The sequence below is a fragment of the Miniopterus natalensis genome, chromosome 4 (genome assembly GCF_054644295.1).
Source record: "Miniopterus natalensis isolate mMinNat1 chromosome 4, mMinNat1.hap1, whole genome shotgun sequence".
Classification (NCBI taxonomy): Eukaryota; Metazoa; Chordata; class Mammalia; order Chiroptera; family Miniopteridae; genus Miniopterus; species Miniopterus natalensis.
The window spans coordinates 18,333,285-18,360,478 of NC_142084.1; the positions used below are offsets into that span (position 1 = coordinate 18,333,285).

Here is a 27,194-nt window from a genome sequence, read left to right on the forward strand (position 1 = left end):
CTTCCAATCCTTGTTTTGGGAGACAAGGCCATGCCAACTTGGCCAGTCGGGGTGAAAGATCAGATTGTATAAATCAGAAATGTTTGTTCATTGTTCCTGAAACCAAGCTCTTACCATTTGTCCCACCCTGCCTACGTCTCTATGCTTATTTTAGTATGTGCTAGAGACCAGGACTGGCAGTCTTTGGAGTTTCTTTCAAGGACTATTTCCCCATCCTGGTGTCCTCCGTGCCCACAAGCTACCCTCTGGCTGCTCAAACCTCTTTCTCTTTCAGTATTTTTTGTTGGCGTGTCTTTTGGCTATTCTCAAAATTTATTGTGAGGAGAAAAGATTTAGGCAACAGAGAAGAGGTACATTTTAAAGGACCTTATCCCCAAAGATCCATGATTTTAAACATGAGGCCCTGTAAGGAATACATTTTTGAGTGGGAGTAGGTGAGACCTACTGTGCACATTAAATCATAATGCCTATGGAATTACCTATTCCTTTAGGTCATGCTGGTCATCCCATGGACCAAACCAGGAAAAAGAAATAGGCCTCTCCCTTTCAGAGGCCCACCATTAGTATGTACTATACAATTCATTTTAGGACTGATACTTGCAGCTTTTAAAATAAGTCCTGACGAGTAGAAACTTCGGCTTTTTATACCTCTTATTGATGGGTTCATATGTGAGTCCCTTCACCCACACAGGTGAACATATACTTACCACCAAAAGTAGTAATTCTAGCCAGTTCGAAATACTTTTGAAATAGGCTGACTTAAATTCTTTTATGTTTTTGCCTTCTTGTGTTATGAAGACAATAAATAAAATTAAAAATATGATTTCACAGGCAGCAATAAAATAATCATAGTAGCTAACGTATGTGAGGAGCTTCACAGAGTAAAACTGCCATGAAGTAAGTATTCCTCCAGTTGCAGGGAATTCGGCCACCAATCTGTAAAATTAGATTTGTGCATTTCAGGCATTTATATTTCAGTATGTAATTCAATATGAAATTTCTAATCATTGCTGATTAGAAATTAATTTAATGGTAATCAGTTATTCTGTACACAATACGTTTTCTTGAGGTAATGGGTTGAATTTGAAAAATTTCTAGTGGACTTATTTTTTTTAATGGCTCTACCCTTTTTGTACTTTGAATATTTTCAGTGGTCAAAGACCAAGGTAAATGAGAAAGTAAGATGTGACTTTAGCTGGACATTCATTCTATTCTGTTCAGATTGTTCATTCATACCTGGAAATACTAATTTATGTCCTGAGAAGGATGAGCTGATGTTCAAGGAAATGCTATCCTGTTAGTACTGTTGTTAGTGAGGACTCCCCCAGACACTTCAGAGGAGGGAAATGCACTTTTTATACTTAGCGTATCAGAGAGAGTTCTTGTTTCTAAATGTCAAGCTTACATATTCTCCTAAAGCAAGTGTTATTACTTTAGGCACTGGATGTTGGATATGATCTATATGCAAATGTAATTATAAAAATGAATTCCATCACTAAATATAGTAAGATTTTAAGGTTGTTCACTGTACTTCTAGGATTCTCCACAAGTTCAGATAATTAAGTACTTTAAGGAACAAGCATCTCTACCGCCATGCCACAAAGTAATTATTCCTGCCTAAAGATATTACCATATATTACTGGTACTGGAATAAGGTGCTGCCAAAACAAAAACAAAACACCCAGTTAACAAATGGAAAAGAGAACTGTTTGTTTCACTTTGTACATAGTGGGCGTGCAAGGTTGGATAAGTGAGTGACTTGAAAGAAACTCAGTATTTTGACCTGAAGTGTAAACATATAAGCAAAAAGAGGAAAGAGGACAGCATTTGCCTTCCTAGACACAGCCACAAAAAGGACGCCTTTGTTGTGGTTAATCCTCACGCAAGGATATTTTAAGTAGATAAGGTCTTAGTGTAAGCAATATGCTTCCTCACAACTGCTGATTAGATACACTACCAGATAAAAGTTTCAAAATCTGCTGAAGTTTCTAAAAAATAACATTTTAAAAGGTAACACAGAATAAGCCTAAAACCTAGAGAAAGGAACTCTGGACTTAACCTAGTAGTACAAGGAGTCCTTCATATGCCTTTGAGCCAGTTACCCCGGTGTTTCTACTCTTATTTAGGACATAGAAGTAAATAAAGTAGTCTTCACTTTATCCTGAGGAGGACTAGTGGGAAGGGCGAATAATGCTGGGTAAAAGCTCCGGTTTCTTGCCCGCTGGCGTGGCTTGCTTGGCTGAGTGTCGCCCCATGCGCCACGAGGTCGCCTGTTGGGTTCCTGGTCAGGGACATGCCCGGGGTTGTGGGCTCGATCCCCAATAGGGGGCATGCAAGAGGCAGCTGAGGGACACTCTTTCACGGATGTTTCTCTCTCTCCCTCTCCCTCTCAAAAATCACTAGAAACATATTTAAAGAAACAACTCTTAATTCTTGAAGAGAAGATCTATAAAAGAAGAGGTATAATGCCCATGTTGTATTCATTTTTACAAATTTTAAAGGCCATGGTTTGTTTCACTGTAAAATGTCGCACAAGGGCAAGATCCCCTAATCAGAGGAAACACCGATCCATATTCCACTCAGGGTAAACCCTGACTCATGATGGAAAAGCGGCTCATGGAGGTTATGTGGACGTTACTGTTTGCCTGCTGAGCGGTCACTGCCCATTCCTTCTTTTAAACAGAGCCCTGATTACCTCAGGTCTTCACCCTCTCCCAGATCTCAGAGGGGTTGGATTCAATCCCCAGACAGATCCAGCCATGGTAACCCTATTTCCTTTACCAGGGTTTGATTCTAGAACCCAGGCCTAACCAGTTAGCATGGTCCAGGTTAGGCAGTTAGCCTAAGGTAACTGGACTAAAGGAAAGAACATTTTCTTTCTGACTGGTTCTCCCTGGCTCCCTCCTCCCTCCTCCCCTCTCCCTTCTCCTCTCTTTCCTCCTCCAACCCCCCCCCCCCTTCTTCATAAGAGGATGTCTCTTTCTCCTCGTGGGTTAACAGGGTAGCACAGGCATGTCCTCATGCGATGGCAGAGATGCAAGAGAGCAAGTTAAAATTTTTTTTTTAAATCTAAAATTTTTAAAAAAATGTTTTTATTGATTTCAGAGAGAGGAAGGGAGAGGGAGAGAGAGAGAGAAACATCAATGATGAGAGAGTCATTGATCGGCACACCCCCTACTAGGGATGGAGCCCGAAACCCAGGCATGTTCCCTGACCGGGAATTGAACCCTAATTGCCTGACCCCTAGGTCGACGCTCAACTGCTCAGCCATGCCAGCCAGGCACAAGTTTTAAATTAAAAAAAATTTTTTTTAGAGAGCAAGGGAGAGAGAGATTTGTTGTTTTACTAATTTATGCATTCATTGGTTGATTTTTGTATGTGCCCTGATCAGGGATCCAACCACAGTCTTGGCGTATCAGAAGGACACTAACCAACTGACATACCCAGCCAGGGCAAGAGAGCAAGTTTTAATGTACAAACTCATTTCAAGCTTTTGCTTATGTCATATCTGCTAACATTCCATTGATCAAAGCAGATCACATGGTTGAGTCCAAGCATCAAGGGCTGGGGCAGTGCACCCTGCCCTGGGTGGCAGGGCACTTGCAAGGTTACATGGCAAAGATGTGAAGAATTGGTGCCAATTTTGCAAATCACTACAAGCTCTAATCATTTCTAGGATGCTAGCTACTGTTAAATATTTTTTAAAATAAAAATTGCCCATTCTTGAGACAAAGATTAATAACTTAATAAAGAAGCTCATTCTGAAAGAAAATAACAGATTTGAATGATTTGAATAGAAGAAATCATCAAGACTCAATGTTAGATCTCTGCAATTGCAGAATCACAAGAAATAAGACTATATATCCTTTAGTAATATAAAACTAACACATGTAATTCTCCAAGTTCTTGAATATATTCTGAAATAATGAAACTGAATATGATGTTATTTTACCTTTTTCATTATTAGCAGAATTACATTATATTTATTTTCAAGCTTATAAAAAAATGTGTTTTGGTTAATCTTCACCCGAGGATATTTTTTCCATTGATTTTGTGAGAGTGTGTGGAAGGGAGGGAGAGAGGGAGAAACATCTATGTGGGAGAGACCCATTGATCGATTGCCTCCCGCACATGCCCTGACTGGGGCTGGGGATTGAACTTGCAACCCAGGTACGTGCCCTTGACCAGGAATCAGACCCAAGACCCTTCGGTGTGCAGGCTGATGCTCTGACCACTAAGCAACACTGGCCAGGCCTCAGGCTTATAATTTTAATCTCAGTACAGACATGTAAGAACTGAAAATCCTGCCTGGCCGGGCGTGGCTCAGCTGTTGAGCATTGACTTAGGATCCAGGACATCGAGGTTCGATTCCTGTTCAGGGCGCATGCCCAGGTTGTGGGCTCCATCCCCACTCAGGGGCGTGCAGGAGGCAGCTGATGAATGACGACTCTCATCATTGATGCTTCTATCTCTCTCTCTTCCTTCCTCTCTCTGAAATCGATAAAGATATATTTAAAAAAACAAAAAAACCCTTGGAAATCCTAAGGAGGGCTCTGGATGCTTTTCATTGATTTTTCTCCCCCTTTTCAGGAGAGGAAGCGGGGGGGGGGGGGGGAACATGGATGTGAGAGAAAAACATTTTTCTATTGCCTCCTATACTCACCCTGACCGGGAATCGAACCAGCAACCTTTTGGTTTATGGGACCACACTAACCAACTGAGCCACCTGGCCAGGGCTCTGGATGCTTTTTAAATGTATTAATAAAGAGGTTTGGAGTCACTCACCTGACGATGCAAAACAGATTTACATTGGCATTGTATACGGTAAAGTCAATAAAAATAACTCTGGTCCCTCTTGTGATCCAGTTGTTCAGTTGAAGGTTAATGAACTTGTTTTTGGTTTCAGATTTTGATTTTGATAAAATGAAAATATATCCCCCATTTCGGTAAACACCAACGAATCCCCTGTACCAAGGGGAGTTGCTACTAGGGGTAGAATACTTCCATCTGTTGGATATAAAAAGAATAATGGAGAGCTGAGAAAAGGCCTGAATGAGACGTATTCTAAGAATTTCAGCTAAACTTTGATTGAAAGTGGTAGTTAAAAAAAAATAGTACTAAGTTCTTGAGTATTATAGTCATTTTGAAAAAAGACAATGAGTTAAGGATGAAGTTAAAAGAATATTTGATGTTTTCATTCCCTAGTGCTTATTGTGGACAAGACACTGGACTACTTGCTATGAGAAAAAAAATTAAATCTGTTTTTGCCTCAGGGAGCTTAAAATCTAGAAAATAATGACTGAGTTCTTTAACATACTGTCTCTGTTATTTTATTAGATCTTAAGTCTTTGACTAGAACAAGAATACCAAGGGTTGTGATTCAGAAATATGTGTCTCAGCATGGGGAAAAAAAAGGTGCTTCGTAGTCTGTCTTCTAAAGGTCATATACCATTTATAAAATGCCCAGTAAATAAGAACTTATAATTTATTTATTGTTATATAGGTATCTTATTTTAATGAAGGTACATAAATCAAAGCAAAATGTGTGTAACTAAATTTTGTTTCCATTTTTTTTACTTTTAACTTAGTTGTGGTGTATCAAAAAAAAATAAAGCCTGATTCCTCATTTTAGTCATTCCGTCTCCCCAAAACAGATTGGAACGATTATACAAAGACATACTTCTTAAATCGTATTTCTATTAATAATACTATGTTTACAGCAGGGGGTTAAAAAGTGACATAACTAAGGAAAAAATACTCATATTTAAAGAAAAGTCCATAGTTCTATTTTTGAATGTTTTTCACATGATTGTTAAACTGAAACAAGGACATTTGTTACACCAACACTCTCCTACTTCCAATTTTTTATGTTTTTAATTAATGAATGTTCCATTTTAGACAGGCAAACAAGCACAAATTGATTCTTATTTTGGTTGTTAGGGAATGAAAGTTATTACAATTCCAAATCCATAGTGTTAATTTTGGTATTTAAATTATTTGTAGTTGTTATGAGAATTTGGATTATTGAATACCTAACAGATTAGTCTTGAAATTCCAATTTAAATTGTGTATTTAAATAATTGATTTATCTTGTAATTTTTCTTGTTGAAGGGGAAACAGTGTATAGTACTGCAGTACTTAAGATAATGTCACCATATTTGTGAATTGGTGAATATTAGATTTTTAAAAAAGATTTATTATCTGCCCCCTAAGATTTTCATAGGACCCTAAAAGCAATGATGCCAGCAGCTTCTGTGTTAAGGGGAGGTAGTGTCAGTGGCTTTGGGCTTTCACATTTTTTTAATATATAGACAGGAATCTATGCCAGCAGTAGCCTCAGCCACTTTGGAGAACCATGGCCAAAACACTTTTGGGAGGCATCATCAGGGCAATGCCTGCAGAGCACAACTGCCCCTTTTTAATACTGGCCCCAATAGAGATATCGCTGAAGTGAGCCAGAGTAAGGAAGAAGGAAAGTTGCCCCACACCTAGGGTACTCCTTAGGGATCCCAAGAAGCATTTGGGATGTGTTTGAGGTGAGTCTGGCCAGAGCCAGAAGAGCTCATGGAGTATTGTAAGAGCAAAAATGGACACTTTGCCTTGTGTTCAATGACTTAGTACTTCATATACCAGAGAAAATGAAGACAGTTCATATCATTTGGTAGACAAAAAAATAACAGGTTCAATTCTTCCTTTTCTTGACACTGCATTGCTGAGCCGTCCTCTGATACTATTATTGGAATAAGACCCCTGTTGGTACTATTTGGAAAACACACATATTTTCAAAATTGTTTAAAGATACAATGGTGAGCTGCTAAAAAAAAAGTTATGTGCAATTTTATACTACTTACTCAGTATCATGTGTAAGGCCAAAATCAGATATGTCTTCATTTTCAGAAGTGTATTTGGCATAACAGTCCGTTATCAAAGACTCAAAGGATGAATAGACCTTGCATGTGTTGTTTCGGACTTTTAGTTGACGGACTCTGGGGACTCCTAAAAGTATGTTCTCGAAGTAGATGCGACTGCTGTTCTTTAAATTATACAACTGGTTGTTGTACCATGAGTCCCAATACAGACCATCTAAAAGGGGTCCTTCCATAAACTTCACATAGAAAAATGTTATGGGAAAAATATTTTCATGTCAACTGTATAACAGACTCTACATTCATAATGTTATCCATAGTATAAAAATCAGTGATTTTGAGGATGAGTATAAAAATTAAGTTACTGACCAAGCCAACATTAATGATAATGATGATGATGACCTTGTCTCCTTGATAAGTTCCAAATTCCTAGCATGGCACTCATGATTTGACTTCACAGTTTGGCCTTTTCTATCTCATTTTCTATGTGCCTATAATGTCAAACAGCCCCATATGTGGAATTACTTATAAAACATACTGTTTATCCTTCCTAGAATGCCCTTCCATTACTCATCCCTTAAACCTCAACTGAATAGTCATCACCTCTGGAAAGCCTTCCCTGCCTCTTCCATGTATGCTCCAATGGTTGTGACATGGGATACCTGAAACTGCTGTTTTCTTAACTGTTCTTTCCTCATAATGTAAGTATCTTGCTAAGTGTAATGGAAAAAACAAGTCTGTTCCAATGTTGAAGGAATGATTCTCTTACACAATTAAAAACACTATAAAATTATATTTTGTATATATACTCTATATTATTGTAACACTCACACAGTACAGGGTTGTATAGTATACCCAAATCCACATATATTTTACTTTATGGGCAATTTAAGGATTTTTTAAAAAGAGTAATTTTCACTGTACACAATTATAGACTGTCTTTGGATCCTAACTCCCACATAAGAAGCAAGTTTCCTATTTTCTTTTTTTTAAAAATATATCTTTATTGATTTCAGAGAGAGGAAAGGAGAGGGAGAGAGAGAGATAGAAACATCAATGACGAGAGAGTCACTGTTCAAGCCCGCAACCCGGGCATGTGCCCTGACCGGGAATTGAACCCCGATTACCTGGATCCTAGGTCAACACTCAACCGCTGAGCCACGCCCGGCCGGGCAAGTTTCCTATTTTCAAAATGCAATAAATAATACTTACATTTTAAAAGTTACAAGAACTCACACTGAGAACACAGGTCCTTAATAAATACTCATTGGTTAGTTGATTCTAATATAAAGAAATTATACTCATTTTTACTCATTCCTTCAACACATATGTACTGTATCAAGTGCCTACTATGTGTGCCAAATGCAATACTTAGAGCTACTTTATCCACAGTCACATGACACCTTACCTTCCAAAAATCACTGGTGTTTCGGATAGACTTAAAGTTGGTTCTTTCCTCATCAGGCAGAGAAGTATCCAAAAACAGAGATGACATAACTTTGTTTAAGTAATACATATGTGGGTTTACCATCCCAAAAGCCACTAAGGAGAAGAATTTTTTGTTTAAAAACTTATATTTAAAAACTGAGTTTATCAGGATTAAATATGTACTTACATATTTGTTCCCAATTTTCTTTTGAAATTCAATTTTAATTTTTGTCAGTAATTATAAAAGAATAAAAAACTAAAACAGATACATACAAAACAGGAAGAAGACTCCTGTAATTCCACTGCTAGAGTTAGATTTGGCATATACTCTCCAGATTTTTCTATATGCGTACACATTTATAAAGAAAATAACTTTAGTTTTACAAAAACGAAATCACATTATACATACTATTCTGCAAGCTGGCTTTTTTCCATATTGAGAGTAATTAAGTTTTCCATATGGTGAGTATTTAAGACTAGGGACTTTGAATACAAACAGATAACAGAGTCCTATCAAGAATAATACCTCTTACTATATAGTTTTGTTATGAGAAGTGAGAGAATGCATGTGGAACATTTACAACCATGTTTTGGCACATGGTAAGAATTTTAACAAGTATTAACTAGCATTTTTCCTTACTCTTTCTTTCTAGGGGTGGGTGGGTTTTAGAGCAGAGTATAGATTAACTTTTCTGCTAGAAGCCCTTTAGTTTTTAGAAACCATGTATCTTGAACATCATTCCAGGGTACACATGAGCCTATGCCTTTCTTTAATGTTGCATTATTTCACTGTACAGTGTTAAACAAATCTTCTGTTGATGGAGATTTGTTTTCAATTCTTTCTAATTATATAAAGGTTTTTGATCCCTGAATAATGGGATTACGATCTTTTTTATATCTTTCCATTCACTAAATGTTCTGTAGTATTTAAAAATCAGTCTATGACAAAGACAATAGTTTGGGGAAGGCCTGGGGGTGGGGTGGATGCAGGGTGGAGGGGATCAGTACTTCTGTTGTAATACTTTCAACGATAAATTAAAATCTAAAAAAAAAATCAGTTTAAGATATCTTAATTCATAAGATTGGCTATAGTTGTCTTTTTAATCAAGACCCAATTCAAGCACACCCCTACAAACCTATTAATTAATTGATGTGTGATTGCCAGTATGTAGTCCATACCAAGTCGGGCTAGCGAGCTTACATCTACTCTATGTTGGGTGCTCTAAAGATAAAATGCTCTTTACAACTTATTAAGTCAATGCCATGGACCCAGATAGGAGGAATGCAGGTTAAGTTTTCCCAGTCCTCCTTAAAAGATCTGCATTGATCCATGTTTTGTGACTCAGCACAAGCATATTTTACTATTAATTGTGCAACAGAACAGGGAAAAGAACAAAGCAGACACTAAAACTAACTTCTCTGGCCTCACTGACCTATGAAACTGAGCTAATGTATCTATATGGCTCTAAAAGAAATCAAGTTAGAATTGCCAACTCAAGGGGATAATTTATATTCAAGATAGAAATGCCAACAGAAAGGAATAATTAATCCAATCAATGCTGCCTATGAAAGTTTTACATTACATCTGTGATCTAAAGTTTGAAAATAGGGTCAGTCTAAATGAATTTAAGATAATGTCTGAAACGTGTCACTAGTTTTTGAGGTTTTAGTATTCTGAAAGCCTATAGTTTTATAAAGTCCACGTTTTATTTCTCATCTCCACGTATCTTTAGTTCAAGCAGCATTTTCATTTTCATCTCCATCTGTGTACTTACATATACATAGGTTTATTAAAAAAATAAAGTAGAGTAATAACTCCTGAGGTGTGATTGTACTCTCTACTTCCTTTCTGAACTGCAGCTTATGGTTTGGAATCCCTGTGAAGTATAAAACAAAAATTTCCTTACGTTATTATGTAATTCATAATGTATATAAATAACAGCAGAAAACCAGCCCCTTTTAGTGCTACACTGTGTGAAGGACACGGCCAGTGGCCTGATTATTTTTTTTATGCTCACTTTTATAAGGGAGCAATAATTACTAACATTTTCCCATGTGGGTGAGCGGGCACTCTTTGTGACTCTACACTAATGAATTTTATAACATAGAAGGGATGTACAGGAAAAGACCAGTCCTGTCTTGAAATGAAAAAGCAAAATACAAAATAACCCCCCTACCCCCCATCTGTCCCCAATCGTTTTCTCCCCCAGTCCATACAGAAGGGGGAAAAGGACTCGGCCTGGGGTTCGGCCAAGGTCACGCCTCCCTACTGGTCGAGCGACCGCGATAGCACAGCAAACGCCCGGGGCCTACTCGAGCCTCGGGCGAGGGGCGCGCGCCGGGTCCCTGCGGGGCTTCCATCTGACACATGGGACCACCGTCCCCCTCCGCTTAAGGGGAGGCCGCGAGGGCTAAACGTGCTGGAGGCCATCTCTCTCACATGAACACACACGGGGCTACAGAGTCCCCCCCCCGCTCGGAGCAGCCCTCACCGCCTCGGTGCCAACGGGACGCCTCAGGCATGGCGGCCCTGGAAGAGACGCCGGTTCAACCTCCCCAGGTCCGCCGCGCCTGCGCAAGCCGCCGAGCTCGTGCGCTTGCGCGGGCCCGCGGCTCCTCGAGGGGCGCAGACTGAGTTCCAAGTCGCAAGCGCGCGTGCGCACCGAGGAGCGCCTGGAAGGGCTTCGCCCGAGGCGGGGTTGGGAGAGCGCGGCGCCGTCTCCCGCGGAGCGCGCACCTCCGGGGCAGAGCTGGCTTTGCGCCTGCGGTCAGTCATAAAAGTGGTAGTAATTAATTAGGACGGGCTACTCTTTCTTGAATACCTTTCATATTTATGGGCGTGTTTGGTCTTCACACACCCCTTCTTGAAAGGTAGGTGTTTTGTCCTCGTTTTAAGTCTGAAGGAGCCGAGGTGCTGAGAGGGCCGTTTCCCCGCGTCCCCGGCCCGTCGGGCGAGGTCGGCCGCCCGCCGGCGCCCAGCTGCGTACCCCGGACCCCCCGCGGCCGCCGCTCGTGTGGAACCTGGTTATTAACCGAGAGCTGTGGCTAGAAATAGCTTCCATCTTTCTTTTCCACCCAGTATGGCTAAAGGGAACGTTAAAATAGGTTAAAAAATAACAATAAAAATCCAGCTCTGCAGCGATTATGTGAAAGGCCAAAGCAGCAGCCCTTGGGAGCCCAGACTCACACCTGCCCCGAAGCTTTGCAAAGAGGAGGAAAGGAGGCTTGTAAACCAGCTGTAGGAAAGGCCGAACGAATCTGGCTGTGAATTAAGGCATCCAGAGTTCGCCAGGATTTGAGACTGATTGGATTCTCATGTTGGTCAAAGGAAAATACAATGGAAATCAGTCGAAAGGCCCCAGAACAGCCAGCAAAGAAAACCATCAAGCTGTTTTGAAAGTAAAAAAATAAAGCCATTTTTGTTATTTTCCCCGAAAGAGATGTAGACTGATGTTGCTGAATGCTGTTTCATGTGCAGATAAAAAGCAAAACTAGGCCACACAGCGGGGAGGGTCAGAGGCTACCAATGATGAAAGGAACAGGGGAGGCCTAGCAAAAGGCTGACAGCCTGAGAAAAAGAAACGGCTACTGTCCTAGCTTAAGAATAGGTTAATAAAAGGATTTACCCTTTCCTGTACTTAGACTCTCAGATGCTTACAAAATTATGCTTTTTAATGTAACAGGTTATCTGAACGTAAAATGCAGGAGGAACCCCCCCCCCCCAAATACAGCTATTCAGATTTATATTAAATATAAGAACTAAGCAGATAACTCTACATACTGTTCTTACTCCATTGAGTTCAGTAGTCTCAAAGATCTTGAATTAGTGACTTACTTGGTTAATCAATTTCAGGAGAGATTTCCTTATGCTTTTGAAGTGCAAATCTAGCCCAGTTTCAGGAGAAATTGACTGAGTTGTGAGTTTTACCAAGAAGAAACACTGCTCTAGAATATGATGTTGGAATTTGTTATTCATAGGGCATGTTAGTTGTTTGATAAATAAAAACCAGAAGTTTTATGTTAAAGATCTAGATTTTTGTGAAGAGGAAACAGGCTGTTTTAAGTAATTTGACATTTTATTCTCTTTTGACATAAAACTGTGGAACACTCAGATAATCTATACCATGTTAGAATTTCTATAAGAGAAAATGGGTAAAACAGTATTGAGAAAGCAGTACCAATAAACCTTATTGCAAGCATTAGGTGTGTCTAAAAAGTTGATAATTCATAACCTGTAATTATTAAATGTGTGACTTAAATGTTAAAAATCCCACATTTTAAGGTGGTCTTCTGCAATTACAAACCATGTACCCTGATTTTCTGTTGGCTTCACAAACCAGAGAAGTAGATAGAATGTGCAATAGTCAAAGGATAAATAATATTATAAATTACATTAGTTATATTACCTAATGAAAGCCATAATCTGTTAATACAGCTATGGATTTATTTCAAAATTTTAATTGAATATATTACTAATAGTGTAGTTGTGTTTTCCAATGTTGTTAAAGTTATTAAAGTTCTTCACTTTCAGACGAGATCGGGCGCATTCAGGGTGGTATGGCTGTAGACTAAAGTTCTTCACTTTCATAGAGTCCAGATTGAGCTGCCAGACGCTGAAATTCTCCTTCAGGGTTAAAAGCTTGTTTCACATCCAAACCTTTTCCGTTAAGTGCTAAATATTTGCTGAAAGTTGGCCGAACACGGAGCTTAGGAGCTGGAAGAGTTTGGTTTGGACGGGCTGAAATAGATCAAATAAAAATTAACTCAGAGAACCTAAACAAATGGGTTGCATTAGTTATTCATTATCAGATAGGAATAAAGAAATCAAAACTGATTATATATGGGAAAAATCCCTCAGATTTTGTGCTATGCTGGGATTTGTGTTTCTTATTAAGTCTTCCTGGTTGAGTCCTTTGTAACACTTGACATAACACTTGATAACAGTGTGACATACCTGTAACATCTAATCTTGTGTTACATGTGATCACTCCAGCTTCATTAACTGCAGACACAGTATACCACCCAGCGTCTTTCTTGTTTACATCTTTTATCAGTAAAGTAACTCTTCCAGAGTTATCATGATATAAGCTGAAAAGAAACAATTAAAAAATGAAATGATAGGAATTAATTTTTCTGTGAAAGTTTATTTATGATGTTTGTGATCTACAATGTCAGACTAATACGAAAAAGAAGCATTTGGAAATTCTGAGGCTATATTTAGTGATTGTCAAATAAATAGCTATTGCTTTTCTTGCATTAAACATCCCCACACCAAATCTTGTTTATACCACCTATTTCCTTGAGCCATCTTTGTTTATTGTTAGCATTTATAAGGTAAATGACAGCCTACTTTATGCTTTAAATTTCTGATTAGTGGGTTCTGGCTTAATGAGGTTTATATTTCTATATATGTTTTAAAAACAAGACAAATTGAGATCACAAATGCATGCCATTTCTAATGCATTTCAAAGTATAACTGGATTCACCAAAGTAAACTATAGTTAAGTCTAGAAATACTTATCCTACCTTATTCGATCAGTGTTGAATCGTACCATTTCATTATTTCTTTTCCAGAAAAGTTTTGGTGGAGGTACAGCTGAGATTTGGCATTCTAGCTTCACTGATTCTCCTTCAAAAACTTTTTTGCTCTGTGGTTTATAGATAAACATTGGTGCTCTTCTGTGTTCTTTTGCTACATATTAAAAAAACCAAGTATTTGAAATATAAAAAAGATATTAAGTCAAACCAAAGTATTATAAAATTTGTATGTTGATATAAAAGTTTTTAAAAGTAAAAAGGTTTGGAAGCTTCATGTTTTAGCTTTAGCTAAAATAATATACAAAACTATTGTATTATTATACCATTCAGAGTTCTAAAACAGTAAGGTATTGATGCAGTGAATTTATAATCATGTTTCATTCAAAGAATTTAAGTCATATTCTCATGTATTGTGTCATCTATAGGGAGGCAGTATGAGTGGTGGAAAGAGTACCATCAACTTGGGTTCAAATTCTCTATTTACCCCGTTTGCCATGCCAAATTGGGAAAAATTTGTTTAGTTCTCTGAGGCTTAGTGTTATCTACTGTAAAAATAATACAATACCCAAGTAATAGTGACTGCTGTGCTTACCATACAGAATTGTTGTGAGGATCAATTGAGATAATGAATGAAGAAGCACATTGTAAACTATAAAATAATATGCTAATATCAGTAATTATTACGTCTTGTCTTCAAATACCTTAGGGATAAGAAGGAAATGATACTATACTACCATAACCCTAGCTTTTCTGAAGGAGAAATGAGGAGATTGGACAGATGCCTGCCAAGGTCTCTTTCAGCTCTAACATTATAGTATTTCTGGAGCTATTGGCATAAAGAGGATTTACCCAAAGCTTAGTCACTTGATTTGTTTGTGTTCTTTGATTTCTAGATCACTAGTTTTTCCCTTAGACTGAGGTCCCTTATTGTGTCAGAATAATTGATCTGGGTAGAATACAAACTGAAGAAAAATTTTCAACTTCTCAAGCTTTTATATAACAAACAATGAATTATAGCAAAAATCTCTTTTATGTGATATACCATGGCTTAAAACATTACAAATGTGATATATTTAAAGCACTTAAATTGTAATATTTTAAAACAGAACATCAACTTTATGAGAACTGCCTGACAAAGAAAATTTGAGATATGAGTTTTGCCATAATGTTTTCTAACGCAAATAAGTATGTTTTTGTTGTCATAATTACCGATGAGTTTCCTAGTAAAAGGAGCACAGTTCAAGGCCAAAAGTTGATGTTTACTCTTCAGTTTTCAACTATGCATGATTATGACAATTCTGTGAAAATGTGAGTCAGATTGATTATTTTAGACTGTAGACCAGAGAAATGATTAGACTAAAATTTTTCATTTTAAGACCTGTTAGTTACATCTGTAGAAATGCTTCTACCACCTTCTTTGGTCTGTCTGAAATTGTACCAGAAAAGCTTTGGTGGTAGATTCATTCTAGTTTCACTGAGTTTCCCTCAAGAATATGATCCACCTCAGACCCCCACCCCGATTTGTGGCTTTTGGGTAAAAACTATGGTTCTATTGGGTTGTATAATGTAGACATTAACCTTAAATATGAAGTGCTCTGGGATTTTCTTTTTTTAATTTTAATTTTTTAATTTTATTTTTGTTTAAAATATGGATTTTCTTTTTTAATACTTTGTTTTTTAATACTGCAGGATTAAAGATACTTTATGATCTCTTGGAGGGCTTACCCAGGACATCCAGCTGCACAGTAAAGGTGGCTTCTCCTGCTCTATTCTTGGCCACACATACATAAGCCCCTGCATCTGAAACTCTGACCACTTCAAAGATGAGTGAATGAAAACCCTTCTCAGACACTATCATTTTGTGAAGATCATCTGATTGAACTGGTCTTCCATTTAGATACCATGACACATCAGGAGCTGGCAGTCCACTCACCTGGAAATGAAAATACAAGGAGATGACAGAGTTTTAAATTACAGCATCACTGGAACCCATTTGTCTTTGAATTTTAACAGTTCCAGTACCTGAGTGGATTTGTGATTGAAAATGCAAAGCAAGAGATTAAAAAGGTATTTGCTTTCAATAATTTTTAACAAAACAGTACAAATTAAAACTCTTGAAATTAATACAGTATTTTCAGACTCTCTAAAACCACATGTAGCTCTTTCATATGCAACCTCAGGCTCTTTAAGATCTTTTAATTAAGGAATATGGAAGTCATGGCTTTTCTGGCTAATGGTGACTGCAAATGCAGTCCCAGAAGCACACATATGTGAGGCTTGCTGATCTCATGAGTAACCTTTCCGAAACAGGTTCTCAAGCTGTAGTTCTGATGTATAAGTGGCAGTTTGTTAAGTGTTCTTATATAAATCTAAACAAATAAATCCATACACTAACTTTCATTCATAAGGAATCCAGAAAAACATTTTATAGGAAAAAGTTCTCCAAAATGAGGATAATGAAATTGTAGGAAAAACTATTCTAGTTTGAAGGACTCTCTTCTGGGCTGAGAGAAAGCAGGGTTGCTTGACTTTCTTAGTGGCGAGGAACTAAGGAGCCATTCTGCTTTAGAAACCCTGTTATGATGGCTTCACTTAGAGAATTTATTAGGTGGTTGACACTACTGTGAATACCTTATACCTATTCCCTCAATCCTTAGACAACTTTATGAAGTAGGTACATTTATTCTCATTTTACAGATGAGACAAAAGCACAGAGAGGTTAAGTGACTTGTCTGAGGTTACATAGCTGAAGAGTGACAGAGCCAGGATTCACCCCACGTAAGCTTGGCTCCAGCATTTGTGTCCTTACCACTATACATATTGCTTCCCAAGCTGTGTAGCAAGCTACGAAGAGGAAGGGGACATTTTTCAAAACAGTATCCCATTGTTAATTTTCCTCCAGTATTTTATAACTCTTCTCTTACTTTGAAGTCCATTCTGCAGAACCTTCCTTCTTCAATTGACATGTTCTCTGGCACTTGAATGAAACGAGGCGGGTAAAATTTCTCCTGGATTGCATCCTCGTCATTCACATCTCCCCGTGAAGATGATCTGCTTCTACAAAAGTATTTTAATAACCACTGTGCAAAAACTTGTCATTGTTCTTCCTCTCACACAAATACATTTTAGCCATCACATTGGAAACCCTGAGTCTATACTGTTTGATAGTGTATTAACAATGGAGAGAGGCCTTAGGGCTGTATTTAGCTGTGGAACATTTGATAACTGTTAGAAATGGTAGTAGTTTAGAAACATCTGGTACAAATTACACTCTTTCTTTTTTACAGTGCTATGAATTGATGAAGAAATTGAGCTATTCAAATGCAAAGTACCCCATGGACAGTGATCACATGCAAAGATTGTTAGAATTGGGTTTCCATTATGAAAAAGTTGTTTAACATGGAAACGTGGTCCTGGCTTATTTGACTAAAATATTTAAAAAACTTCCTCTGAGATAGTTCTAATAATTAACAGTGTCCTGAATGAGAACTGGAACCCACAGCCTTGGCATACCAGGACAATGCTCTAAACAACTGAGCTACCCGGCCAGGGCCTTAACAGATAAATTTATTTATTTTTGTTAATCATTACTCAAGGATATTTTTTTAGTGATTAGAGAGAGAGTGGAAGGGAGGGAGGGGGGGAGAGAGGGAGAGATGGAGGGAGAGAAACACTGATGTGAGAGAAACATTGATGTGAGAGAAACATTGATGTGAGAGAGACACATCGATTGGTTGCCTCCTTACACGCCCCAACTGGGGCTGGGGATCGAACCTGCAACCCAGGTATGTGCCCTTGGCTAGGAATTGAACCTGTGACCCTTTGGTGCATGGGCCGACACCCGAACCACTGAGCCACACTGGCCAGGGCCAGATAAAGTTTTGATCGTTATCTCTGACATTAGGAAATTTGCCTTGTTTTTTATAAAAGGTATGTGGGAAGCTTGAGGGCTTTATAAGTATTACATTTGTAAGTTGAAAACATTTTAGATAGCAAAATATATATTTAAAATTAAATTTTTTTACCTTATTTGTGATGTAGGAACTTGCAACCGTGCATGTGCCGAATTATGCTGTGTAAAATTAAAACAGTGATAATATTAATATGTAGTTGTTAGCTTGAAATGAAACAGAACTAAGCATTTGTAGTTGAAAGGAACATTTCTCTGTTGGCTATATTTTTGCAGATACGGCTGGTTCTATAAATTTAGCTTTTAAACGTTTAAAACATACTGCACTAACCTAATATTCTAGCAAGAAATCCCCAGAATTAATAAGGCTGTTCCACAGGCATGATTTATGAAAATTACATAGACTTTGAGTTGATAGGGTTCATTTTTCAGATGACTGTTTTATGACAAAGGACGGTGTGTCCCCCTGGTGTATTTGAAATGAGAGCACGTAGTACAGGTTGTCCTTTAGTAAAACAGGAATAGACATGAAGTCACTTGTGTTGGCAGTAGATACAGGGTGTTATGCCTGCTGCTCAAAAGTGGCACCAACAGCAGTAAACACATATTAGACTGGAAAATACTTCTCTTTTTAGCTCATGACACAAAATCCTGATGAACACCTTGGAAGATATGTGTAGAGCTCTGAAAAGGCTTTTTGAAAAACAACGTTAATTACTTCCTGCTTAATAAAGGTATACTTAATTTAACATCTTTTAGAATTTATTGTCTGAGTACCAAAAAATTATTTCTATTTGAAAATAAAATCAGGAATGATGGAAATTATAATAGAATCAATAAATGGATTAAGTATTTAGTGCCTACTCTGTGTATTTCACTGTGCTTGGCATAGTGGGAGATACAGAAACGGGGAAAATATAGTTCCTACCCAAATATCCGAAGAACCATCTGTACAGCAACACAGCAAATCATTGCAGATAATTTATTTTTGGATGAATATGTTGAAAGTATTTTGTCATTTTAAAACAAAATTCTTAAAACTGTCACAACTTTTGGCTAGCCATAAGCTTTTTCTAAGCAAAATGTCAAAACAACAATTCAGTGATCAAACAAATCAACTAATTTTTTGGTAAAAAATAAAAATAATCCAGTTAAACTCAAAGTATCCAAAGTAAGGTTTTTACTTTTCCCCTTTAAGGTGGTTTGAATATGTGTATATTCGTATTCATAGATGCGATACTTCAGTTATACATAGTTAGATGACATTTTGCTTGAAGTGTACAAAAAAAGTAAGATTTATATTTTCTGATTTTATAATGATATATTTTGCTGCCATCTCTTTACCGTCACCGTCATTTTAAAGTTTTTAAAGAATGAATGAGAAAAACAGTACATCCTTGCTCTTAAAATCATATGCTGTGAATTTATACGTTAAACCATCATCAATAGAATGTTGCTTTGAATTATTTTCACTAATAGAGATATTTGTGTCTTATACTTGATCTAGTCTGCACCACCACAGTAGGTGCTCCATGTAAATTAGTTGAATGAATGAATGCATGAACTGTTCAGTAGCCAAAAAGAGAGTTAAATTTTGTTTTCAGTTTCTAGTTACTTGTACTGTTAGACCCTGCTCCATTCTTCTTATTAGGACTGGTCATATTTAACAGAAACAAAAATCTTATTTTCAGCTTCCTATATACTTAGAAGTTTGGAATTGTTGAGTGCCCAGTTTTAACCCTTTGGCTCCTGGTTTCATGTGGGCTTTTTGGGAAGGAATGGAAGAAGGAAGACAGAGCATTTCAGTCTGCCTCTCCAACTCTACACTTCTATTCAGGGTTAACTTTACTTGTTAAAGTGAGGTGGGTCAGGTATGAGCCTATGGGATGGATATTCACTTTATGCTCTCCATAAAGTTAATCCCTCTTTGGAAAGGATGCTTTTGTTAATCTTAGAGCCATTACTCAAGGTGGGGTTTTTTTCTTGGTTGGTTGGTTGTTTTTAATAAGAAACATTTGTAAATACAGGAACATGACAAAAGGAATTGGATGTTTCATTGTACCATGAATATATTTTAAAACATTGAAATGATAAATGGCTTGTAAGAGGTTATAATTACTTTGGTTTAGTGTTTTAATTTCTGTCCTACTGATGATTTGCAACTCATAAATTCTCTATCTGTGTAGACATTGTAAGAAAGAGTCCTGGAGTCCTGGATCTAACTTACCCATAAACATCCAGATGAAAAGTGACTCCATTAGCCTTCTGGTGTTTTTTCTTTGTGACATTTCTTATGCAGATATTAGAACCACCAGAAAATGGGGTAAAATTAAAATTATATATATATATATATATTTTAGCCCATCATGGCCTCTCCCATGGAAGTGGTTCACTTTTGCTTCACATGCCATTTAGAAACATTCAGAAAGCAGACATTTAAAAATCATACACATGAAAAGAGCTCTAGTTAGACAAAGAGTATTCTTATTTACCTGTGGTGAATCTTGTGCCTCACTGTCATTTTGAGCTTGAAACACAGCAGCTGCATTCTGTGGTCCCAGCAATCTGCGAGCCATCTTTTCCTCATATGTTAACCGCTGTAAAGAAGTAAATCATTAAGGACAATGGTAATGAGATTTAATAAAAATTGTTTGTACAGATTTAACTTAAAACCACTGTGAATTTTACCAAAGAAGTATAGTTCTGTCTTTTGAATTATAAGTAGATGCTATGTTTTAAAAAGCATCTTTAATTCAGAGCATTTCCCCCCATTCTAGTGCCACTCTATCTGTGGTATTCACTTGTTTTCTTTTTGCTCCTTGGAAAGGCAGGCATAAGCACCCTTAAATAAGGCTCTCCCAAGTAAAGGGAAATTCTTTCCCTTCTTGTTGTGTACGTTCCAGTCAGCTCTGTCTTTGAAAATAGTACTGCATGTCCTCACATTCAGAAAGAACTTTTATTAAATGAACACTGAATATTTGATTTACCAACTTCTGGCTGAAAACAGTGCAAATGGTATGCTAAATGTATTTGGATTAAAGGCGTATAGTACTGTTTCAAAGATAGGTGACTAATACAATGTGCACAATAAGAGTTACATAATAAAATTTGTAGCTCTGTGTCCACCAATAATACATACAAAAGTACATGAGGAAGTCAGGTTGACAGTATTAGTTATTTGGTCATTAGACATATTTTATGAGAGAGTAATGCTTAAAACAAAATATTAAATCATTCAGATCGACTTTTCATTCACTTCATTTTTTTACTACTCAAGACCAAATGGTAATTTCATGCAGAGAAATATGAAATAGGACCCAGATATTCCTTTTTATAAAAGATTATTCTATTCCTTGATGATTATATGGTCATAGATCTGTGAGACAGAAAGAACTTTCTTATTGAGATTAGATTTTATAGTTTAATTGGCTTTTTGTATAAAATAGGCTTCTTGCTCACTTGATTTCCATTATGAAGAAGGCTGTCCTTGCATTTTAGTTTTCTTTCCAAATCTTGAATCAGAGCTTCTTTTGATCCTTGTATTTCATGGTCAGGAGTCCTGGGTGTGGGCTTAGCATTTGTACTTTGGGATGGCTTAGCATTTATAGGTTGTCCAACTAAGGATTGTTGATAGCTTTAAAAAGAAACAAGATTTTTTAAAAAGATGATCTTTAAGATGTATATCTATTTTTAAAATTAAAATTATTGAGGTTATGTTGGTTAATAAAATTATATAGGTTTAAGGTACAATTCTATAATACATCCTCTGTACATTGTGTTGTGTGTTTACCACCCCAATTCATGTCTCTTTCCATCACCATTTATCCCCACTTTACCCTCTCCTACCTCCCGCTACCCCCATTTTCCTCTGGTAATAACCATACTGCTGTCTGTCTATGGGTTTTTTTGTTTTTTCCCCCTGCTTAATCCCTTCAAAATGTATTACAAAAAAAAGGTTTGTATGAAAAAGAGGGTTGGCCTTATTTTGTCAGTCACCTTTAGATAGGTTGAATCTAACACTTAGCACTACTAGTGTTGATTTCCCTAGTAACAGTTAAGAAGGGTTTTATGAGTTGTTACCAGCTTTTTTGTTTCTTTTTGTTTTGGCAAGTGAAAATTAAGTAGCAGGAGGAACAATTTAGGTTAGGTATAAGGAGGCTGCCCTTCCTTGAAGATCTTCCCTACAGAAGTAAGTCTAGTTACTTGTAGTTTGAGAGCACTTCTAATCTTAAAACTGAATTTCATAAGTTTGATTTATAGGTGGATATTAAGCAGTGATGCGCTTGACTTTTGGGCTCAAGAGGGCTGATTTTTAGCATCTCTTCCCAGCTCCCTGTGATCTCTTTGAAATTGGTGGTGGTGGAATATCTACACCAGGGAAATTGGTAAATACCACAAATCATGGCTCCTTCCTCCAGCTGATTGTTACACATTTACCAGTATAACCACTGGTATTTAGTGACTATTCTGTTGCTTTGAATGGAGAATACAGTTAACATAGTCATTGGCTTTTCTATTAATTTCCAATTCCTATTAATTTTTTTAAAAAAGATTTTAAAATTGATTTTTAGAGAGGAAGGGAAAGGGAGAGACATCGATGTGAGAGCGCAACATGGATTGTTTGCCTCCTGCACTCCCTCTACTGGGGATTAAGCCAGCAACCCAGGCGTGGGCCCTGATCTGGAATTGAACTAGCAACCTTTCAGTGTACGGGACAACGCCCAACCAACTGAGCCACAGCGGCTAGGGCTCCTATTAATTTCTTATTCTAGAAAATGCAAGATGGCACTATATAACAAATAGCTTCTACAGTAATGACAGTTTCTTTAATGTTGCTAAAGTGATTTCTGAAGAAAGAAAGGAATGATTAAGGGAGGAAGAAGAAAGAAATGTAAACTAAGAAAAGGGGAGATTTGGAGAAAAAGGAAGTAAATTTGAATAGTGGTCGAGTTTTGTTTAAATCCTTATTTCAAGTTCTGATCCTAAATTTTCTTCTAAGATGTTCGTGCCTCTGTCAGAGATCCCCTGTTGATTCTGATGGAGAGCAGGGGTGGTATTTAGGGACTCCTGTATTATTAGATCTGTTAGGTGCAGTTTTCACAGTGCTTTGTTCATATTTCACTTAGTTCATTCGTTTAGGGCATATAGTTGCTAGCTTACATCTATTTAATGTGGGGAAACTGGCCACTACCTTCAGTGAATATTTTACCATTATTACAATAAACATTCTTGCTATCCAGATGAGGCACGCTTGTCTGTTCTGTGACATATTCCTGTTCAAATATTCTCAAGGATCATTAAAAGAATTTGTAAGCTAAGTGAAAATGTATCTCCTCTGAGTAGAGCCAGAATTTTAATTTTTGTAGGCTTTGGGGACTTGGTTACTAATCTCTAGATTGTAAACATACTGAAAAAATGTCTTATTATTGTATCATTTATATCCACTAACAGAGTTTGGGTATTGGTGATACTATCAGCTGAATGAGTGAATGTTTTTCATTGTATTCAAGATGCTTTGTAACGAAAGATGCTGATACACATTCCCCTTTCTTACATGTCAGATCTTCAGGGTTGTCTGTATTAATCCTGAAGTCAAGTCAGCAGCCAAACCAAGTGTTTAAATAAATAGTGAGGTTTTTTTTGTTTGTTTGTTTTTTGTTCGTTTGCTTTGCATTTGAATGCCCAGATCAAAGTGGTAAAATTTCTTTGGGTTATAGATCTGTTTCTCCAATTGTATGAAGTTAAAATAAACTGTTTTTTTTAATGCTAGGCTACCATCTTTACAAAAGTCACACATTTGTTACAGTGAGTTAGTATTAAAAAATCCTTTTTTCAGACTGTTGTAATATCTGAGAAATTTTGAAGGATTATCAAAACTAAGCCTGAGAATCACTCACGTATATGTAACCTCAGTCACTTTGTTCACCGAATACACCCATTATTACCAGATGGCTTAAGTATCAGGACTTGATATCTACTCATATTTATAAACTAATATTATACTTGTACACTGCTGTATAGGTCTTTTTTTCTTATAATTACCCAGATCCTTAATTTTGTTATGGATCAGAAAACTGAATCACTGAGCGGGTAAGGTGAAGTTGAATATCACACAGCAAGGATTTTGGAAGGAATAATTAGAATTAAAGAGTTCCTCTCAGTTTCTAGTCTTTGGTTTGATCAACCGAATAGAGCATTTGCTTAAGGGTTTCCTAATAATGAAAAGCTAAATAAAGCTTTCAAACTTCTCTAGGTCAGAATCCAAGGGATTATTTTAGAAGACATGGCAAACTTAAACCCATCATAACAATGAGGGAGTTGTGCACAAATGTTCAAAGGGCCAGAGCTTTCCACCCTGTGCAGCTGGGCACAGAATGGGTATCAAGTGGCTGTGGGAAGATTAAAAGGGTTATCTGTGGTTGCTGAAAATGGAACAGCTAAAGATGGACCTTTGATCTCTGTTTTGGGGACCTCCTGTGTTTTATTTCTTATCTCTCCATTTTTGCCTTTCTTTATCTCTCAGTTCTGTACACAGAGCTAGGTATATGGTTGAGGCTCAGTAATATTTATTTATGGCTTTCTTTTCTGGGCAGGAATTTGGAGTAGGATTGAAAGACTATTAAGAAAAATATAGTCAGAAAAGGTTATTTTAGATTTTAAAATGCTCATATAGGAAATTTGGAAATAATAGAAAGCTAGATGGAAAAAGATCGCCTGGGTAAAATGTTACCGAGAAAAATCTACAGTGTGTTATAGTGGACATAATGGGAATTTGGGAGAGAAAAGAAAAAGGGATTTTAATTCTTGAATACATCTTTAAAAATAATAGCTCAGAGCCCTGGCCAGGTAGTTCAGTTGGTGAGAGCATCATCCTGATACACCAAGGTTGCGGGTTCGATTCTCAGCCGGGGCACATACAGGAAGCAACCAATGAATGCATAAATGAGTGGAACAATTCATTGATGATTCTCTCTCTCTCTCTCTGCCTGTGTCTCTCAAATTAAAATAAAAATTATAAAAATAAAAATAGGTCAACATGAGATGCCATTTTTGTAGGTCAAAAATAGTTGACTCAGCCATTTCAAATGGTTCAGCCTAGTATCTAAGATTTTTTTTCTGGTTTTTATTCTTAAAAAATATTGAAAAGTTTTCTTTGCAAGTTCAGTGCTATAGTCAGTTCAACTAGGTTCCTAGAGTTGTCACCAACAATAGGAATCTCTAGAAAAAAATTAGCTTCTAGAGGAAACTGAGAGAAATTAGCAAGAATTTCAGCATATTTGTCAATAAGCCTGCAACCAACAAAACACATTCCATCAGACATTTTTTCCCCCCAGATGCCTCTGATTTAATTCTCTGATGTTCTAGCCAGCCAAGGAATAGGAAAACTGATAGCCCTAACTTTACATAAGCACAAAGTATTCAGTTCATGTTTTAAAAAAAGCACAACCACTGTGTCCTTCTTCGTATCAGGTTCTCCTAGGACAGTTTTAGGACTGTGAAAATAGTACATGCTTGCATAAGGCCGCAGGTATTCTTCCCTGGATTTGAACAAAGGGTGGTTTTAATTACCAAAGGAAACCTTAAGGTCATCAATTTTTATCTATTCAAGCCTTTCTTCTTCTGATCATAGTAAGGAAAAGTCATACACTTTAGTGTCTGAATCCCAGATTTTCTTTTTAGCCAAGTGGATATTCAAGATCAGAGGGGGAAATGGATAGGAAGAAAGACTGAGACTGAGAAGAAATTTAATAGCCTCTGCTTATGTGAGAGGAAATCCTATCTGAAGACGAGCAGGCAGGTGTTCATCTCAGCTGAGCCCAGACCAGAGCAATTAAATTAAATTTACAGCATGAGGAACTTAGCTTAGGACTGGAGGAATAGTTCACTGTTCTTGGGTATGTTAGAAATATGTTTTGAAGATGGAAAATAATAGGTAAGTAATTGTATGTGGTAATAGATGATTTGATTCAGCTCAGCCTGGACATTGGATAATGGGTCAGATGACCCCTTATTGCCAGTACCCAGGTTCAAGGTGTTCTAGGAGAATTATGGGATGAGACCTTGAGGTCACATTGCCTTTTTAGGTAGTGAATGAGCTACCTCCCCCTGCCCCCACCATCAGATACTGTATGCACAGTGTATATCCATATGCATATATATTTTAAAAACTCACTTACTTGGAGTCCACAGTGGAAGGGATTTTACTGCTACTGTAATCAGGCTGTGATGGTAATATGGAGCTGAGGAAGCTGGCCGGGGACTGATTGTAGGTGGCTGTAACCCTTTGGCCTGGGTTGGAGCCAGCAAGCTGCTGGGGAGAAGCAGGGAAAGCAGAGGAGGACATGGTGATGTGGGAGCTCATTGTTGAGGAAGCAGAGTATCTTTGCTCTGTGCACTGGCGGGGCTGGATGACAATGGAAGACTGTTTGGTCTGGCTTGAGTAGCTGGAGGCTTCCGGTCCAGGGGGCTGCAGTCTGGAGCCACATGGATTTTGGGATTGGATGAAGTGTTTTGGCCGTTCGTAGTTAAACATGCTTAGCTGGTGTATGGAAGATGAAGGCAATTTGTTACTATAACGATTTGCTCCTGGAGGATTGGGGTCCTGAATTTGGGACTGCAAGCCTGGAATTACAGAAGGTTGCAAGGAATCAGAAGCAACCTGGGTTTGCCCCTTCTTGTTGAGATCCTGGGAATACTGTGCTCCTGGCTTTGATGGGGTGGCCTTCCCTTGAAGAATGTCTTTCCTTCAAAAGGAGAAAATGATTCAGTTACAATATTTGCATAAAAAACAGTTCTGTTTGTTTAACATCTTTAGGAGCTTATATGCTTTGAAGGTCATCTCAAAGTAGAACTTTCCTGGTTTCTACACTTCCTTTATCTCTGTCATTGCACAAATGACTTTTCCCATGTTTCATGGTTAGCTTTTGCCCAGAGGCTACCGTTTCATTATCGACAGGAATTTAATTATTTAAAATTATTAGCAGTTAAATATATAACATGTCAGCTTCCATTCAGTGTGAATCCTTCCCATTGCTCATCAAAACCAATGAATATCTCTTCTGATACACCATGTCAGGGTGATCTGTGATGAATGAGGTCTTGGTAAATCAAGGGGAGCAATATGCTTCTTCAGTAAAGAATGACACTTTAATGTCCATATTTACTCCTTTGCCCTTTCACAAGTTCACAAAGGAGAGTTCACAACATCTATAATTCACCGTTGTTAACTCTGAGTGGATTGTTTTACCGTATAATTCACTGCTTCTTTTTCTTCCCTTGATTCCAAATTGACCATAGTACCAAGGACATACAGAAGGAAGATAAAGCCTATACCTTATCAAGAAGAGATAGGTGCCATTTCTCTTACTTAGCTCTACACTGGTTCACCTGGCTTCCAATAGTAGATCCCCATTTTTTCTTAGAGGAATCATTTGTCACTAAAATCCTTAAGG

The 27,194-nt window shown here is 37.5% G+C and overlaps 2 protein-coding genes across 2 annotated transcripts in view; both read right to left on the minus strand.

The window, feature by feature from the left end:
• PKD2L2 (polycystin 2 like 2, transient receptor potential cation channel) overlaps positions 1-10,817 on the minus strand; it is a 30,488-nt gene extending 19,671 nt beyond the window's left edge. The window contains exons 1-6 of the mRNA XM_016203730.2: positions 10,787-10,817; positions 10,070-10,171; positions 8,275-8,408; positions 6,852-7,105; positions 4,786-5,007; positions 708-936 (exon numbers count right to left, since the gene is read on the minus strand). Coding sequence (XP_016059216.2) covers positions 708-936; positions 4,786-5,007; positions 6,852-7,105; positions 8,275-8,408; positions 10,070-10,171; positions 10,787-10,817 — 972 coding nt within the window. The remainder of the gene's footprint in view (positions 1-707; positions 937-4,785; positions 5,008-6,851; positions 7,106-8,274; positions 8,409-10,069; positions 10,172-10,786) is intronic.
• A 1,903-nt stretch (positions 10,818-12,720) lies between these two features.
• On the minus strand, positions 12,721-26,468 carry MYOT (myotilin). The gene is made up of 9 exons (XM_016203751.2): positions 25,920-26,468; positions 21,202-21,376; positions 20,235-20,339; positions 17,858-17,904; positions 16,757-16,889; positions 15,558-15,765; positions 13,821-13,986; positions 13,249-13,382; positions 12,721-13,032 (listed from the first exon to the last, which is right to left on the minus strand). Exons 1-9 carry the CDS (start codon positions 26,273-26,275, stop codon positions 12,863-12,865), a joined length of 1,494 nt encoding a protein of 497 aa, XP_016059237.1. The 5' UTR covers positions 26,276-26,468; the 3' UTR covers positions 12,721-12,862.
• Between the last annotated feature and the right edge of the window lie 726 nt (positions 26,469-27,194).